Source organism: Ruditapes philippinarum, unplaced genomic scaffold, assembly GCF_026571515.1.
Source record: "Ruditapes philippinarum isolate M1 unplaced genomic scaffold, ASM2657151v2 ctg1792_1_1_1_1, whole genome shotgun sequence".
NCBI classification, from domain to species: Eukaryota; Metazoa; Mollusca; class Bivalvia; order Venerida; family Veneridae; genus Ruditapes; species Ruditapes philippinarum.
In genome coordinates, this window is record NW_026853759.1 from 304,308 (window position 1) to 322,690 (window position 18,383).

An 18,383-nucleotide genomic window follows, 5' to 3' on the forward strand; every position below is an offset into this window, starting at 1 on the left:
GTTTAAATATGTTGATTTATTTAGAGTTAAGGGGATGCTTCTCTCCAAGGAGGTATATAAATTAGCCATTGTGGATTCTTGACCAGGAAAGTCCATACATATATCAATCATATTTCCTTGTTTTGTCAGACTACTGTATTTTGATTATGGTCGTTTTAGATAATTTTGAGTTGGTACTATTATCTGTATAGGAAATCTGAAAAAAAGAATGAAATCTTAATAAAGAAATGTTGAAATTTTAGAATGTTAGAAATGATTATCTTATATTGTATTTTACAGATGGATTCAACTAATGGAAGGCTCCAAATTGAAAGTTGTCACGGCAACAGATCCAAACTTTATCAGGACACTAGAGTCATCAATCAGAGTTGGTGAAGCCATGCTTCTGAAGGTCAGTCAAGATATTTATTTAATCTTTTAACTTGCAAGTGGCAACTGAATCCATCCATGTGACCAGTGCAGACCAAGATCTGCCAGCATATCTGTGCCATCTGATCATTGGCTGTTTTGTTTGCTATTCAGTCAGTAAATATTTTAATTTTCCTCTAAAAATTATGAATGATTTAATATCTTTAGTTTCATTGTTTTACAGTGGTTTAGATCAGTAAACAAGCTTTAAAATATATTAAGAAAAAATCTAGGAAATGTGTAGAATTTAAGTGACACTGTGCATTTGATATTTCAACATATATATTTTAAACATTATAATTACAGATAAACAGTCTTCTAGTTCATAAAATTTATTATAGACAAGCTTTACAGATAAACACTCTTCTAGTTCATAAAGTTTATAAATAATAAAGTAATACGGATTAGCAGTTGTCTTATTTATAAAGTTACTTAAAACAAGAATTACAGGTAAACAGTTTTTCTGGTTCATAAATTTTATAAAAAAGTATTACAGATTAACAGTCATCTATTTCATAAAGTTTATAAACAAGTATTACAGATAAACAATATTCTAGTTCATAAAGTTTATAAACAAGTATTATTGATAAACAGCCTTCTAGTTCATAAAGTTTATAAACAAGTATTACAGATAAACAATATTCTAGTTCATAAAGTTTATAAACAAGCATTTAAACCTGAATTAAGTGTCTTATTCATAGACAAAAACATTAAACCGTAATTGATTTTAAACTTCATGAACAAAAAACATTTGTCATGAGCAAAAAACTTTTAAAGGTCAATTTTGGGCAAAAAATTGATTTAAAATTTAGAGAAAAAAAATTGTGTCTATTAAAAAATTCCGAGAATTTTTTCAAATTTTTGAAAAACCTTTTTAAAATTTTGAAGATTGCCTAGATGGGATTGCTTAAATTCTATTTCCCAGGAGCTGGCAACATAACACTGACAAAAATCTTCTCTTAACCCTTTCCCCCCCAAATTTTTCCCGCTAAAATGAGTGGGTTTTAAACAAGGAGTTCAAGAAGAAAAGCCAAAACCCCCAGAAGTTTTCAGGTCTCCTTTTGGTCTCAATCGGGCATTTTTTGAATTTCCCGATCAAAACCCCCGGGTATGTAAAAACAATCACAAACCCCTGGAAATAAAAAGTGGGACATTTGTATAAATACAGATTATTTAACAGTTTAATTTATATATTTAACAGTTAAAATACAGAAAATGAAAATACACATTTTATTTCATCTATATTTCTCAATATTTCATTTATAGGTGTATAATAAAGTCAGCTAAAGATGAGAAATTGTCTGTTCATGGTTGATATTACTGTATACACAAAGTTTTCTTTTGTTAGTACTTATTTGCTTATATAAATGGCACAATCTAGAAAAATATTAGGCATTTTTCTGTAAAAGAAAGAAAAGAAATGCTAAGACAAGTTATTTTGGTTAAAGGAAACTGAAACAAAATTAATGTATTTTGTACCTAGATTTTTTTAATCAATGACTGGATTATGCTTAAATTAATGCTTTGATTAGTTATACACAGGTTGAAAATTACATAATCTCTAGTTTTTATATCTTTTAAACTTTAGGAAACAAATTTTTTTAAATAATTATGTGAAAAAGCCCTTTACAATTGGGGAAAGCTTTCTAAGAATCAAACCATAATCTGCTGTGGGTAAGAAACACTATAGTACAGAACTTTTAACATGTCTGGTAAGTGGCTTGCAAATCATTGCATAAATTAATCTGAACAAAAATATTCAAACTGTACAATATGTTTTTTGTAAGAATGCTATCAAATCATTCTTACCTCCAGGAAGCCAGCACAAGTTTGAGACAATTACAATGAAAGCAACAGTTTTCACAAGTCTCCATTTCTGGTCATCAAAATTAGGTTTTGATAACTCATATCCATCCAAAAGGTGTTTCATTCTGCGTTGTTGCTTCACTGCTGTGTATATGATACACGCATACATGGACAACATTGCAATTGAAGTAAGCAGACTGGTTATAAAGTTGGCAATAAAATATCCATCAGGCAGCACTCCAAAAAATCGACAGACTGTGTCATCGCTATTGCTTGGTTTGAAATGCTTTTGCCAGACAAATAAAGGGAGCAGTCCAATGCTCATTGAGAAGATCCAAATAATAGTTGAAGTAATGATCACTGTCTTTTTAGTGATCAAGGAATAATAACGGAACGGACATATGATTTTTACAAATCTGTCGAATGTTATTGCGAGAATGTGAGTAAAGGAGCTTTGTCCAATGCCATATGTCAATCCGAATCGAAAAAGACATTCCCAGTAATTTTGGTACTGGAAAATACTGTATGAAGTTACATACAGTAACAGTATGCCAGTGAAGAGATCAGCTAGGGATAACGCGGATACGAAATAGTCGGTCACTTCACTATGTAACTTTTGACATATCAGTGTCTGGATAACTAATCCATTTAAGTATATAATCCATAGAGCTAGTATTAAAGTCAATATACAAACAACAAAATATCCAAACGTAATTTGTGCTCCAGAAGATGTCACAAATAAAACAGTCTCGAAATAAGCTGGTACATCATCTGGTATTGCTTCAACTTTGTGTGTAGTTGCATTGGTTAGATTGTTAAACAAAGATGAATTTTTAGAATTATTAACACTATAGGCAAAACTTTTTTCCATATTCTTTCCAGCATTTAATAACTCTTTAATTTATTTATTTTTTAAATATAATTAATATCTTAACATTTAGGAGAAATGTTTTCTAATCCTGAGTTCCTTTCACCTACATTTTGTATAGTAAAATTTAGAGGATTTGTTCATATCTTGTTACACATAATTAGATTTTAAAGTTATTGTGTGACAATATCAGTTCAGAAGAAACCTCAGAAAAGTCGGTTAATATCCTGTATCTCTCCTTGTCAAATCCAATTTTCCTCTGTCAGCTTTCCGCTTTTGTCACTATTATATATACAGTTGTATTTAATACACACACATTTTTTTGTCATTTACTGTTATGTCTTTGTAACGTACGAAACAAATACAACATATGTAGGTGTCATATCTATATAGATATATATGAAATATCTTGCAATTGAATCGATGATGATCACATGGTAAAAGTTCCTGTCAATTCATGTTCTATACGAAGACTAGAATATTCTAGAGCTTGTTAAAGGCAAGCAAAGCAAACATTTCCATATTCTCTGCTTAGAGAACCTCTTGGGTAATAGTTTAATTTATTATTACACGGCATCGTGTCACGTATCTTATTTATACAAACGGCGGTCTCTGAAGTGTTTCGCGCATGAAAGAAATATGTCCCCGAACATTAACAATGTCCCTTCCATCCCCTTAAAATGTCACCCCTTTTTTTTTCAAAAAATTTTGTGATTATTTGGACCCCATTTAAAAAATTTCCACGAAATTCTTCTCTTATTTTTTTGATTTTCATTAAAAATTTAAAAGTCATTTAAGGAAAAATTTTTTTTGACCTTTCTTATGCTTTAAAGTTTTTTGAAATCTTTAAAATGTAAAAAAAAACTTTAAACAGAAAGGGTTTTTAAATTAAATTCCCAAAATTTGATAATGCTATTTTTCAAAAATGAAAGCTGGACAAATTCTTTAAAGAAATTCAGCATGCAAGAAAAAATTCAAAATTATATGAATTGGTTAGAAAATTAAAACTACCCCTGTAAAATTAAAATCTTTGAAATGAAAAAGATATATCCAAAATGAAATTAGGGACTTAATGAACTTCATTGTAACAGATCAATGTAAAATTAACCAGATTTATGTCTTAGACTTTAGTGAAAAGTTTCATATTCTTTGTAGACAGATTCAAAACCAGGTGTAGATTTTCATGAAACAAGTGAAGAACTGAGAGAGAAAAATGTAATCAAAACAAAAAGCAGGAACTTTTTTTACATAACTTTTTCTTTTAATGAACTTTAAGGTTCTTTTGTGAATTTGAATTTTAAATGACAGAGTAAAAATTTCAGTAGAATTCCATTAGTTTAGAATCATATTGTAAATATTAATCACCATGGTGACAAGAGTATGGAATTGAGATCACCAGTTGTGCCGTCTTTTTATGATGATTGACTATGAATACCAGCAATTTTGATGTTAACATATTTTGTTGAAAATTAATGTTAACAAGTTGAAATTAAGATATAATCATTTGATTTTACTTATATTTGTAAGTAGGTGTAAATTAATCAAAATATACAATATATTCATGCTGTCGTTTATAAAGCATTACAATACAAATGTTAAAAAATAATATCAATGAAATGTTTTAATCTTGTGTAATTAAACGTAATATGTATTAAAGGCACATTATGCCCCAGAAACAAATAGTTTTTCCCTTCTCTAGAGACTGGTCTAGCATCAGTTTTATAAAATAACATAAAAAAAATCGTGTAGGAGCATGTTAGATGGTGATAATTTTAAGAATGTATAGCGCTGAAAGTGAAATGATTTGTCGTAAATGTAGCAAAATGTAAACAAAGTAGTATTTTGACTTCCATACAAAATACTAAATCACTATAACTGTATTAGTATCCAGCTACCAACAGAACCAAACTATTATTAAAATTATTAGCAAATGACTAACATTTTGGATACTATAAAAGTACATGTACACTAAAATGAAAATTTTTAAAGAAATAAAAATAACACCTGTTCTGAACCATAATGGGCCTTTAAAGATTTGAAATACAATGTATAAGTTACTGATTTAATGTTCAGTAATCATGATTATCTGTAAATTTCTAAAATGTTTGTGATGATTATAATAATTGTAAATATTACAATATCTAAATTCATTATGTAATAAGCTCAGATGTAAATGATTATTAAATACTTTTTTTAAAGCAGTTTAGTGGGATAATATGTATCACTATAATATGCATGCGTAAACCTTAGTCACAAAGGAAATCATGGTTGCGAGCAATTACAATATTATGATCAACATTTTAAATAATACATTAATTCAGAATGAAAGAATCACCTACTATGACTTTTCTGACATTTCCAAGGTTAAATGGCTGCATGGGTCACCTGTCATCTTCCTCCACAAGTAAAACTGGAAAGTCACTATAAATACTGGTATGACTTTTTCAGTGTTGGGTATGTGACTCCATGGCCGAATGGTTAAGGCCCTTACTTGAGAAACAAAGTCCATCAATGAGTGTAGGTTTCGTATACTCGGTTAATTCTATCATTTGTCTTTGTCAATAATTGATCAGTTACTATAATCATAGTCAATCTTTTGATATATATATAGACTTAAGATTAATTTGAAAACTAAAGATGAAGCAAAATGTCATGTTACATCACTTGTCTGATTGTAGGAAGTCTTTTACTTGTGCCTTAAGTAAAAGGTAGAGAGAATCTGTGGTAATCCTGCTCCAAGTAAAGCTTGATTGTCAACTCAAGACAGAGTCACTTTTATGTAACTGCCCTTAAAATAATGATCAGTTGCTTACTTAGTTCAGGTATGCCCCTTTTAAAATCGGAAGTTGTATTGAACCTGGCCTGTCTACTCAAGTGGCCTCTTGCCTGCTTCATTAAGTAGCTATTATAAAGCAGCATATGCCCTTTGTAAAATATCAACATTCATGAGTACTGAAGAAATATGATGGCATTGGTGGACATCAATGTATATACATGTATAGATATTTCTTAATAATTTTGGATTTTGAAAATAAATCAAGCTCCTCTCAAAATAATGACATTGTAGACAATGCTATACCACATGTTGTCTGTCATGTGACCACTTAAGACATACATTATACAACTTCAGCATTTAAAAAAGTTATACCCAATAACATATCTTGGTGTGCACAGATTATTGTGTTGTCAACAAAAATGAGAATGAAAAAGGGTGATCAGTTCCATCCAAAACTTTGATCAATTACTTAAAGGAAGTAAACTTGTATTCAAATACTTGAGGCCTACTTCTTGTACTTTAGTGTTTGGTGCTGTATAACCAATAGTTTGTCAGTGTTGCCGTTAAATCCAAAGAAACAAACAAAGTGTGACATTACTAACCTCCTGGTCAGGTTTAACATCTTTCATATTTCAAAAGCCATGTTATAAGGCAAGCTTTCCTGAAAAATTGTCTGGATATTGACAGGCAACTTTTATTTTCGAAAGAATTTCACTTTCCATTTATGCAAACTTTATGAAAAATTAAATATCATCGACATGCCCTCAGTGCCAGCCTGTCTGTACTTTCATTAAAAATCTATTCCTAAAATTCCTAAAGTCGGTCATGGAACTTATAGTAGTAAATTAATCCTTTATCCATAGACTACCTCTCCAGGATAGATATGTTTTCTCTTTGTTTTCATTTATAAAATCTGATGATAATACTTCACAGTCTGTTTACATTTATATCATAAGTTTATAATAACTGTATAGGAGATGATTTATCTGGCAGGAATCGATCTGCATTCTTATTCTCCAGGGAGGTCACTGGCCAAAAGATAACTGACCCACAAGATTGTTTGTAATGTTTTTATTTAATCTTAGCAATTACAAAAGAATGTTCCTGTATTTCTTACATATCTGAAATGTTTGACAACACTTTGTATTTGATTATAATATTGATCAGGCCAAAAACATGTCTGTTTTCATGTTCTACTTCAACATTTAACTTTTTATTACATATTTAAATAATCGTCAAAGAAGCAAAACTAGAACCACATTATTTCTGTATTAGGAAATAAGAGAAGAAATGCCTAGCCATATGACCTATTTGAAGTGCAGACAAGAAAAACAAGCATAATTCTCTTGGCCTTATGGCTATTGAAGAGATAATTCTTTAATAACATTTGAACATACAATATATAAGTTACAATAAATTATCACAGATTGAGCTATATCACAGTTAATTTGATAACATTAATCTTCTCTTTATCTTCTATATAGATAGTCAAATGTCACTGACACCAGCTACTTTATATATCCCATCTCTCTACAGGTTTACATTCAAAGAGACATTTATCTATTTTAATGTCTTCTTCAAAATTATCCTCTTTAAGTATGAGTTTATTGACCATTTAAATGCTCACCTCAAAAAGACTTTTCCAGAATTAAGGACATTTTGGGTTTTTCTAGCTTATCCAGGGGTACAAAGTTACAACTTATAAATAAGCAGAACAGGGTGAGAATTCTATTGTGAATGGTAGTGCACCCTGAAACTACAATGGAAATATAGTTTTGATTGTCCTTGGGGATTACCTGGAAATATTCACATTTGCTAAGTTCCGGACAACAAACTATTAGCTTGGCTTATATTAGTAATATATAACAAAACCATATTGCACATTCTTGCAGTCTGACCAGTCTGTATACTATTGATTATTTTAAATTTTAGCAGTTTTAATATTGATATCTGTCTATTGGCAGTTCCCTATTCAAAGGCTAAAGACATAGATTGAGGACAGGAAAGATTAGATCAATGTATATTATACATTTTAGTTCAAAATAATTATATCTTTTCCATTTTTATGCCCCCGCCATATAATGGCAGGGGCATATAGTGTTACCCTGTTCCGTCATTCCGTCATTCTGTCATTCCGTCATTCCGTCCTTCCGTCATCATCAGTTTCCGTTCATTATCTTAATAACCGTTGCACATATTGAACTCAAATTTGACATATAGATATGTCATGAGAAAATACAGGTCAAGTTCGAAATTGGTCATGGTTCAATGATTTTTGGCAGAGTTATGCCCCTTTTACTTTGAAAATAATATGAAATTTGCAGTTTCCATTCATTATCTCCCCAACAGTACAACACATTCAACTCAAACTTGACATATGGATATGTCATGAAAAAATACAGGTCAAGTTCAAATTTGGTCATGGTTCGATGATTTTTGGCAGAGTTATGCCCCTTTTACTTTGAAAATAATATGAAATTTTCAGTTTCCGTTCATTTACTCCCCAATGGTACAACAAATGCAACTCAAACTTGACATATGGATACGTCAAAGGAATGTGCAGGTCAAGTTTAAATTTGGTCATGGTTCAATGATTTTTGGCAGAGTTATGCCCCTTTCACTTTGAAAATAATATGAAATTTTCAGTTTCCATTTATTATCTCCCCAATGGTGCAACACATTCAACTCAAACTTGACATATGGATACTTCAAAAGAATGTGCAGGTCAAGTTTCGAATTTGGTCATGGTTCAATGATTTTTGGCAGAGTTATGCACCTTTTACTTTGAAAATAATATAAAATTTTCAGTTTCCGTTTATTATCTCCCCAACAGTATTACACATTCAACTCAAATTTGACATATGGATATGATTTTGGAATGCGCAGGCCAAGTTCGAATTTAATCATGGTTCAATGATTTTTGGCAGAGTAATGCCCCTTTCACTTTGAAAATGATATGAAATTTACAGTTTCTGTTCATTATCAACCCAACAGTGTTACATATTCAACTCAAAATTGACATATGGATATATCAAAGGAATGTGCAGGTCAAGTTGGAATTTGGTCATGGTTCGATGATTTTTTGGCAGAGTTATGTCCCTTTCACTTTGAAAATAATATAGATACATCTTAGGAATAAGCAGTTTAAGTTTGAATTTGGTCGTCGTTCAATGATTTTGGACAAACTTATCTTTCTTGAATGTTGGAAAAATTTTGAACTTTCAGTTTCAGCACTCATACTTTTGTGGAAATGTATATAGCCATTATTTTGGCTACAAATATGCAATATGCTATTTTCAAAAGGTTAAGACTAATTTCAGTGCCTTGAACATTGTATAAAAATGGTTTGTGTTAACATTGAAAAGTTTTAAGGGCTTTGAACTTAGAATGAAAAAAATAATTTGTACAAACAAATTTGGAACAAAATATTATAACATTTGAAATTTTGGCTGCATGCGGGGGCATCCGTGGCATGATGACACATTTCTAGTTACCAACTGTTTTTAAATCTCCCATCCTAAAAGTTGTGCTATCAAAGATTTTTTTTTACTTGAAACATATTACTGTTATTGTACCTGTCAATTTTTAAAAATCATTTAGACAGAAATTATTCCAAACAATACTTGAGTTTTGAGATTTCAATACAAAGTACAGAGGTTTTATGTTCAAAAAACTTAATTAAAAAAAATTCAAGTCAGTAACTTCCCATTTGGAGAGGGTAATCAAGGGTTAGGTTACTGCCCTTTAAATAAATTTTGTTATTACATAACTTTATTATGTGCAGAGATTTTTGTTTGGATGTGTTTAACTTTAATAAACAAGCGTAGAACCCTTACTAACATCAAACCCAAATTTGCAAATATGTTATAATGGCACAACAAAAATAAATGTATGTTATGTTCATATGAAACAGTGACAGTGATTGCAATACATTGTTGTGATATTGCAACACATATTGTACATAAGCACAGATCTGCTTGATTTTTTTCATTTCTGTTCTTTTAAAGTCATCATTTTCATAATGTTTTTCACTTTAGCTAAGAATGAAGTTCAACAAGCCAAACTATCTTTAGATTGCACATCTATGGGGGTTTCCTTATCAGATACTTCAAGCCAGTAAACTTTGAACACAATAATTTGTTATTTGGCAAGCACTTTTTTACAAAAAGTATTTCAGTTTTTCATTATTTTGACTCCAAGCATCGCAGTGAATTACACGTCTTTGGCCTTTCAGTAAATGCTGGTCAATTTATTTGAATTCAGCAGCCAAGTCCTTAAACGCTTGTTATTTTGCAAGCACCTTTTTGCTTTGATTGATATTTATCGCAGCTTTTCTTCAGCTAAGTCAATGAGTCGATTCCTTGTAAATCTATGCTTGATTTATTTCTATTATCGCATGACACCATATTTTCAGTTGTAAAAACAACAGTATGTAATGATTGTCTTCGTTGTTGGTTACAACAAAAGACTTGAGAGAAACGCTGTTTGACGCAAGGTATTTTTGTGGCATATATGATAGGGTTGAAGAGACTGTTAAGAAAGCCGACAGCTGTCGTGAATGTGAGAATGTTTCCCTGCGTTGTATAGTTCAGATAATTGATGGAACCAGACAGTTGTATCATGAAGTATACTCCTGAAATTAAGAAAATTTATATCATTTTAAGGAATATTTTCCCTTGTAAATTGTGCAATATAAATAGTGATTGAGTTGAACCATTTTAATCAAAGCTATAAGAATAAAAATTGCTGTTATGAAAAGTGTTCCAAGAACAAGATATCATAAGACAATAAAGTTTTTTCTAAGAACAAAAAATCTATTAGGCTTTTTTTCATTACCAAAACATAAGAAAGTTTTTTGATTATATCCTATTCTAGATTGTTTGCAAAATAGACTTATAATAAGTGATACTCTACCTGTTGGAAGCCAGCAAAAGAAGTAAACTCCAATAACTATGAATATTGTCTTTGTTAGTCGCCATGATCGACTTTCAAATATCTTTACTGATTTTCTAGATAGCACTTGTTCTTGAGCACTTATCACTCTTGAATGATGACATGTTATTTTTGCCACATGTGAATACATTACAATCATTAATATCAATGGAATCCAGTATAATGTAACATTTAATAGAATATACCCTGGTTGCATTATTCCAAAATATCGGCATGCTGTATGACTCTCATCTAATTCTGTCGGCACGTATTCTTTATTCCAGCCTGCAAGAGGTGTTAGACCCACTCCTGCAGAAATGCACCATATACTTACAGATAATAAAATTATCCGCCATTTTTTGAAAATATTAGTGTATTGGAAAGGTCGTGTAATTTTAATGTATCTATTTATAGTTAACATTGATATGAATCCGGTAGAGTTCATTAACATTGTATGAATTAGTCCGAAGCGAATCAGGCACTCGTATCTGTTTTGAAAGTTGACAATGTTGTACGCAGAGTTATATAGTATAAGGAAACCGACAGCGGTGTCCGTCACCGCCAGGCTGTGAATAAACATGTCTGTCACTTCAAGTTGTGCTCGGCACTTCACGAGAGTGTGTATGAGTAGTAAATTTAGCACAATAATCCAGATTCCCAGAATTACCATAACTATGGCAACTAAGAGATTTTGCAAATCCACATGGTAACCGTGCATAGTAACAAATAGTGTTGTAGTTTGTTCAGTTGCCATGGCAACAGTGTTATTAATATTATTATTTGAATTTAAAATTATCGTCACAATATCCAATGTGGAACTGTTGTTTGATACACCGAAACTGATGTAGGGTGACATATTTGAAGTTTCATTCATTTTAATTCATTTAAATATAAGCAATGTGAATTATTCATCTTTGGAGACTTTTGGAACTTCACCATACTTTACTGAAATAGATATCATATTCAATCAATGGAATGATTTGTGTACTTCATCAATGAATAGAAATTAAATTCACTTGATGAATATATTAAAATTCATAAAACAGCTTCATAGTGTTTACAAAATAATTGAAATTAATACAGGTGACATAAATAGTTTTTATCCCTTCTTTTGAATATTGAAACTTAATTTAAACGTTGAAAGATTTATGAAAATATATGTGACAAGTATGGTACACAGCAGGAAATAATTTGGTCATTGAATTACCTGACTAGCATATATAATATAATATACATATAATGAGCAAAAGTCTAAATTTAAACCGAATTAATAATATTCAAATTAAGGATTTAGATTTAAATATTCTATTTTATTTTATGTTGAGTGATGATGTAGTAATTGAAATATAAAAAATATTTATTAGTTAGATAAAATTCTAAAATAAAGATTTTTTTCTCCTTATTTTTTTTTTTTTAAATAGTATGTATTTTTACCTTTTTATTTTATAATCCATTATTATTTAGAAATTAAATTAAGTTTAAAAGAATCCTTACAAATTGTCATTAAGCTTGTTTTGTCCATGATTGAACTTATCAGGCTACCATGACTGTTTTATCTCGTATATTACTGACAGGTAGTTATTGACACGAGAGTAAGGTGTTATCTCTAGAAATACTTCCCATAATCAAACCTAAAGGTCCCACTTTGTTTTAATATCGGTATTTCTTTTGTTTAAAACATATCATAAATAGGAGATGTTACTATCCTATAGACCAAAACTTCCTGTATTTGTCTTCTGTAGAAATACCTTTTAGCCGATTATTTTGTTTGTAGTATGTTATTCTTAATAATTCTGTCGCCATCTTCCTCATGGCTTGCAGAAGTTTTGGGGCAGTCTGCTGATTGCCTGTATAAATGCATTGTGAGGCAGGCACCTAAAGTATAAGTCTCACACCTGAAAGGTCATCATGTAATATCAACAGTTATTATATGATCTAAATATAGCTGCAATCTCATTGGTCCAAACAGTAGTCAACAGAACTTTTTATAAAATCATATTTACTGGGTGTAGTATCATATTCACTGGCTGAATAGGATTTTCCCAGTCTAAAAATAGATTGAGACTCATATTCAATGATCATACACCGTAGACTGTTAAATACGCGTGTTACTTAAAAAATAATTGTTGCTTTTTGTTCTTTATGGCATATTTTTCGATTAAAATATCAATACATTACCATTTTACTTAAAGGCTACACCGCAATGATGAGTATAAACTTGAATTACTTTTGTATGCGCAGCGTTTGCGAAGTCGTTGCACGCCTAACACGTGCGTCTTTTTTCCCGCGCTTCAACGAGGCAAAATTTGTACATGTATATAAGGTTGTACTATTCGTGATTTTTTTATTTCTTAGCTTATTCATATAATAAAACAATTATTGACTAGTGAGCCATTGAATATGATGTGATATTCACCGGCAGAAAGTCATATTGACCTCGGCTATCGCCTCGGTCAATATGACATCTGCCGATGAATATCACATCATATTCAATGGCTCACTAGTCAATAATTGTATATTATTGCACTATAAAATATTCTCTGTTGAAAAATTAAAAAAAAAACAACTTGGGTACTATCAAATATTTGTAGTTTTGTACTTAATTACTCTTTGAACTTAAGCAGTAATTAAAGTAAACCTATGCTGTCAGGACAGAGTCAGGACAGTCTGCACGCCTGTGTGGTCTGACTAGATGTCAAGCTCATTTTGTCATTACTGGCAATTAACTAATTAACTGCCAATTAATGCTGCATAATTATAAATTGGAAACAATAAAGATTTGATATTTCAAATAAGAATTAAAAATTTTAGGTCAGTTTTTTTTCTCAAGTACAGGTTAAATTCATGTCAGCGTTCAATAACTACTTCTATATGATATTGATTAGTTTTAAATTGGGAAACGGAATTAAGTAATGTCAAATCTAAAGATTTTGTAATCAAGGTCTATTTGTCGTAAGGTCAACCAAAACAAGATAACCTAAATCAGTATTTTATCTTTCCTTAGGTAAATGTAGCTAAATATTTGAATACAAATGTATTTATAATTTTACTTTATTGAATTAGTGGTGATTAATGAAAATGTGTACTTGTTGACAGTATAAGGGTTACCCTTAAAAATAAAGAATGAAAATAACCTGCACAAGCTCACTCTATTCCATGGTTACGTACAGACAAACAAATCTATAGCATATTGAAAAATAATCAAATTTTTCAAATTAAGGACAAAAATGTGTATGGTGACACCAAATTCTTTTTGTACTTGAACTGTTTCTGATTTCATATTATAAGAATATGAAGAGGTCAAAGAAAATGTATAATGTAATTTTCATTCTGCAATATGCTTACATTTACCCTAGCGTATGTGTTTAACCCTTATGTAGCTAAATATCTTAAATAGAATTGTCTATATTTCAATCTGGACAAAACCATTTATCACTTAATAGAAAATTTTAAAATACATATAATTGTACCAACTGAATAGCAAACAGTGAAAACCAGGGTAAAACAGCATGTATATGCCAGCTTAACTTGGTCTGCACAAGCAGCTGGCTAAAATATATAATTATAGCAGCATTTCCCTTCACCATATTGTTTCATTTGAATTGTATGCTTCTTATTATAACATTTGTTAAAAAGGTGGTACAGATGTTTCTCCTAACTTTTTAAGATTTCATTTTAATATGTAATGGACTTGCCTAGCTTTGAATGCAGAATTTTCAATTTGTTAGTTTACAGGATTTTGGTGTCATTAATTAGGGTAGATTTCTATTTGAAAGATCCTGCATTAATGTAATAGAATTAAACGGCCAATAATATAGAGCCTGGTAAGATTCACCTGGCTTGCCAGGAACACTATGTTCATTTCTTGCATATCAGACAGGATTGTCTACCATTTACACCAGTGCTAGAAAACTTTGTCTTACACCCCCCATGAAAGACAAGTCACATGCTTTTAATGACATCATTGCCGCGCGCTTTTTATGAATGATTTGCGTTCATAGGATGGCGTCATTTACCGTTATTGAATGAAGTTGTAAATTCATACGCTATAAGAAAAAGTGCTAATCGAATATATTAGTTTTCATATTTCTTTTCAAATTATCGTTCATTTGTAATATGCAAGAAAAAGAATCAAACTCTGGCTGTCGTAACAGACGGGAATATCTAGCTCTCGGGTAACTTTTTAGCGAAGCCTCGTTACTGCCATAAACAGTTACCCTCTAGCTAGATATTCCGGTCTGTACCGGCAGCCAGTGTAAGATACTTACAGTATATAACCAAGGATATTTTGATATATTTTCAGGATGTATCAGAGACATTAGACCCGGCACTACGTCCAGTTCTGATGCATGAAACATTTAGACGAGGAGGTCTGCTTGTTATAAAACTTGGAGATACTGAAATTGAATACAATCAAAACTTCAGGTCAGAATTCAATTGCATTTGAAATTACGAAATGTATTAAATTTTGTATATTAACCTTCTTGGACTTGGCTTACTTCTGAACAAGAGCTTTATTTTGTTGTATTGAAATACTACTATGCCCTGATTTGAGAAAGGCAGATTGTGTTTTGAAAAAACATCATCTTTTTATTTAATTCTGTGTTTTCTATATTGTTTACTGCAATGAAATATGAAAAAAGTCAATTTATAACATAAAGTAGTACTAGTATAATAAAATAAGAAATGGTGTAGATTAATTTTCATTTATCTTCAATTGCACTTACTGATACATCTTCTGAAGGCTCAACCAGAAGATAAGTAAATATTACCCGGTAATTACATATATGATCCTATATTACCAATATTACATTTTCAGGTTGTATATGACAACATCAATGTCTAACCCTCATTATCTACCAGCAGTATATATACAGGCTAACATTATCAACTTTACCGTCACATTTGAGGGGCTACAAGAACAACTTCTCTCTGCTGTTGTCAAACAGGTCTGTTTTCATATATCCATAAAATTATTTCCCTTTTTTCCTAGAAAAAAAATACTGGCTGAAGAAAACTCTCAGATGGCCTTCTGTGAATTAGTTCATGACCTGACCGTCCCTGAGTAGAACCATCAACGTTTTGTAAGCTAGCTGGATAGCTCGCTCAAATGAAAGAATTCCAAGCCTCAGGAAGGATTCGAACCTACAGTGGTATGGGGCAAATGGTTTTATGTTAATGACCATACCCAAGTGGTCACAGATGCCCAATCCAATTTGTATTCATGTTTCCATCAAGTTTACAGTAATATTTTTCACAAAATAGAATTTCATGTAGCTTACAAAATATTTGAGATTGGTGGTTGTACTCAAATGCCTGTTTATGCAAGAAAAAATGCAATGTCTTCCTTAAAATGTAAAGCAGGAAAATGGCTATATGATACTTATGTGTCAGTGCATTTGAAACTTAACACAAATATATAGATTTTAATATTTTAGGCTTCCTTTGCTTTAAGGATTCATATTGTTTCAAGTACCTTTCGAATTGATTTGATAGCATAAGACATTGATGAAATGTCAACCTTTATGATAATAATTATGAGTCAAATCAGTTTGCAAATATTGGCTAGATTTTCATACTTCAGAAATTCTAATACAAAGATACTAGCTTGATCAAAAGATTTATGACTTGTTTGTTGTTGTTTTTTTTGGGAATGTGTGTGGAAAAATTTCTTTTAACAAAGAATAAATTAGTAAGGCCGACTATTAAATCTTTGTGCACTTAGTAATACAGTGTGAGCAGATTCATTATTGCCAGGTGCTCAACTTACCCATGTTGAACCACTTTTGTATTTTGAGCCTCTGTCATATTTTTAACTTTCAAAGTTTCCTTAACAATACATTACATGACAAATTTGATTCTTCATAGAGTTTTTACTCAGTAAACAGTTTGACAACTAGTAGGGGCAGGTTTTTTTTAACACATTGTATATAGAATTATATGAATATCAAGAAAATATTAGTGTTAACCTTTTACACCATGAGCATATTTTGAAAAAACGGCTGTTTTTATTGAAAAGCCTCCTGTTACAAGTTCAAACTGCTATGAAACTATGAAAAATGCTTCAATACTGATGAAACTTGACACAAATGTTGATTTGACCACAGCCTCTGTAACAGCATGCTCAAACGTAAATTTCCTGTTACCATGGCAATGGGGGTATGTCTCAAAAATCACTATTTTGCATTGTTTTTTTCCATCAAAACTGTTTTCAAAGTACTGCAACTACTCAATGAATTGAGATAGATTAAAAGGCTTTTCAGCGTCAGTTACTATTTACCCTAAGATTGACCTGAGGCCATTTTAAGCCTGTCACAAATGTTGATTTGACCACAGCCTCTGTAACAGCATGCTCAAACGTAAATTTCCTGTTACCATGGCAATGGGGGTATGTCTCAAAAATCACTATTTTGCATTGTTTTTTTCCATCAAAACTGTTTTCAAAGTACTGCAACTCCTCAATGAATTGAGATAGATTAAAAGGCTTTTCAGCGTCAGTTACTATTTACCCTAAGATTGACCTGAGGCCATTTTAAGCCTGTCACACGTCCAGAATTTTCTTGGCAATGAGGGAGACTACCGCCCCCCTTCAAACCCACCAATCAGAAGGGGGCACATCCCCCTTCTGGCAACCCCTGATAAAACATTTGGATGGGGAGTGGCCTGAAAAAGTGGTCACTTTTTTTAACAACATTTCAACGAAAAACAGTGTATGGGGCCTAAATAGGGCATTTTTTCACTGTTTGAGGCCTCAAAAAGGGGGGGGGGGCAACAAGCCGTCAAAACACGTCTATATGAGGTAAAAGGTTAATGTCAGAGATAAGATAAAGTCATATCCTGTTTCTGTAATCAAATCATGAACAAACATCATATACCATTGGCTTTAATTTTATGTCATTAGTCTGAATTTAGGTACTTTGATACAATTTGGCCGATATTTTCAGCTTTCTGTTGAAGTCATAATTGATGATGCATTACTAAAAGGCAGTAGACTGAACATTGTTTGTAACGAGGATGTAAGAGTTAAAGAAGTTGGAGAAAATTGTTTACATTGTTTTTGACTTTGTACAATTTTTATTGGGTTTAATTGAATTTGTTGCTTCTTACTGATTTTTGAAATGTTCATATATTTTTTTTGTTTTTATGTTTTTATTTGGTTAATTTTGTGTTGTTGTTTTTTTTTTGTCATTGTTGATTAATGTTATGTTAATGCCTCTTATAAATTGCCTGCACAACATTTACCAGTAAAGATGTTTCCATGTACCAAAGTAAGTAAAAGAAATCGATGTTATCTAATATCATAATTATGTATTAAAATTTTTAAATTAAAAGGTCCATAAGTCCATGCATAGCAAAAATATAAAAAAAGGTAAGTAGAAACACTACAGGAAAAATGATATTTTTTACTGTATTATTTTTTGTATGTATGCAACATAAAAAAATAAATAAGGAGGGATGTCCGTGATATGTTTTTGGACTGAAATAACAATTCAGTTAAATTTGTGTGAAGGTAAATTTAGTCTAGTAAGCTCATTGTTAGCTTATTGCTGTTATGAAAATTAAATAGGATTCAGTTTTCTTTTGTAAATTGTC

The 18,383-nt window shown here is 31.0% G+C and overlaps 3 protein-coding genes across 3 annotated transcripts in view; 1 reads left to right on the forward strand and 2 right to left on the reverse strand.

Annotated features, from left to right (window-relative positions):
* Window positions 1-18,383, forward strand: part of LOC132737753 (dynein axonemal heavy chain 6-like) — a 141,684-nt gene that overhangs the window by 93,834 nt on the left and 29,467 nt on the right. The window contains 3 exon segments of the mRNA XM_060725089.1: window positions 280-391; window positions 15,094-15,215; window positions 15,610-15,739. Coding sequence (XP_060581072.1) covers window positions 280-391; window positions 15,094-15,215; window positions 15,610-15,739 — 364 coding nt within the window.
* On the reverse strand, window positions 2,168-3,569 carry LOC132737756 (adenosine receptor A2b-like). Its single transcript, XM_060725098.1, has one exon. The coding sequence runs from the start codon at window positions 3,083-3,085 to the stop codon at window positions 2,168-2,170; it is 918 nt and encodes a 305-aa protein (XP_060581081.1). The 5' UTR covers window positions 3,086-3,569.
* On the reverse strand, window positions 9,853-11,731 carry LOC132737742 (adenosine receptor A3-like). Its single transcript, XM_060725076.1, has 2 exons — window positions 10,773-11,731; window positions 9,853-10,491 (listed from the first exon to the last, which is right to left on the reverse strand). Exons 1-2 carry the CDS (start codon window positions 11,662-11,664, stop codon window positions 10,199-10,201), a joined length of 1,185 nt encoding a protein of 394 aa, XP_060581059.1. The 5' UTR covers window positions 11,665-11,731; the 3' UTR covers window positions 9,853-10,198.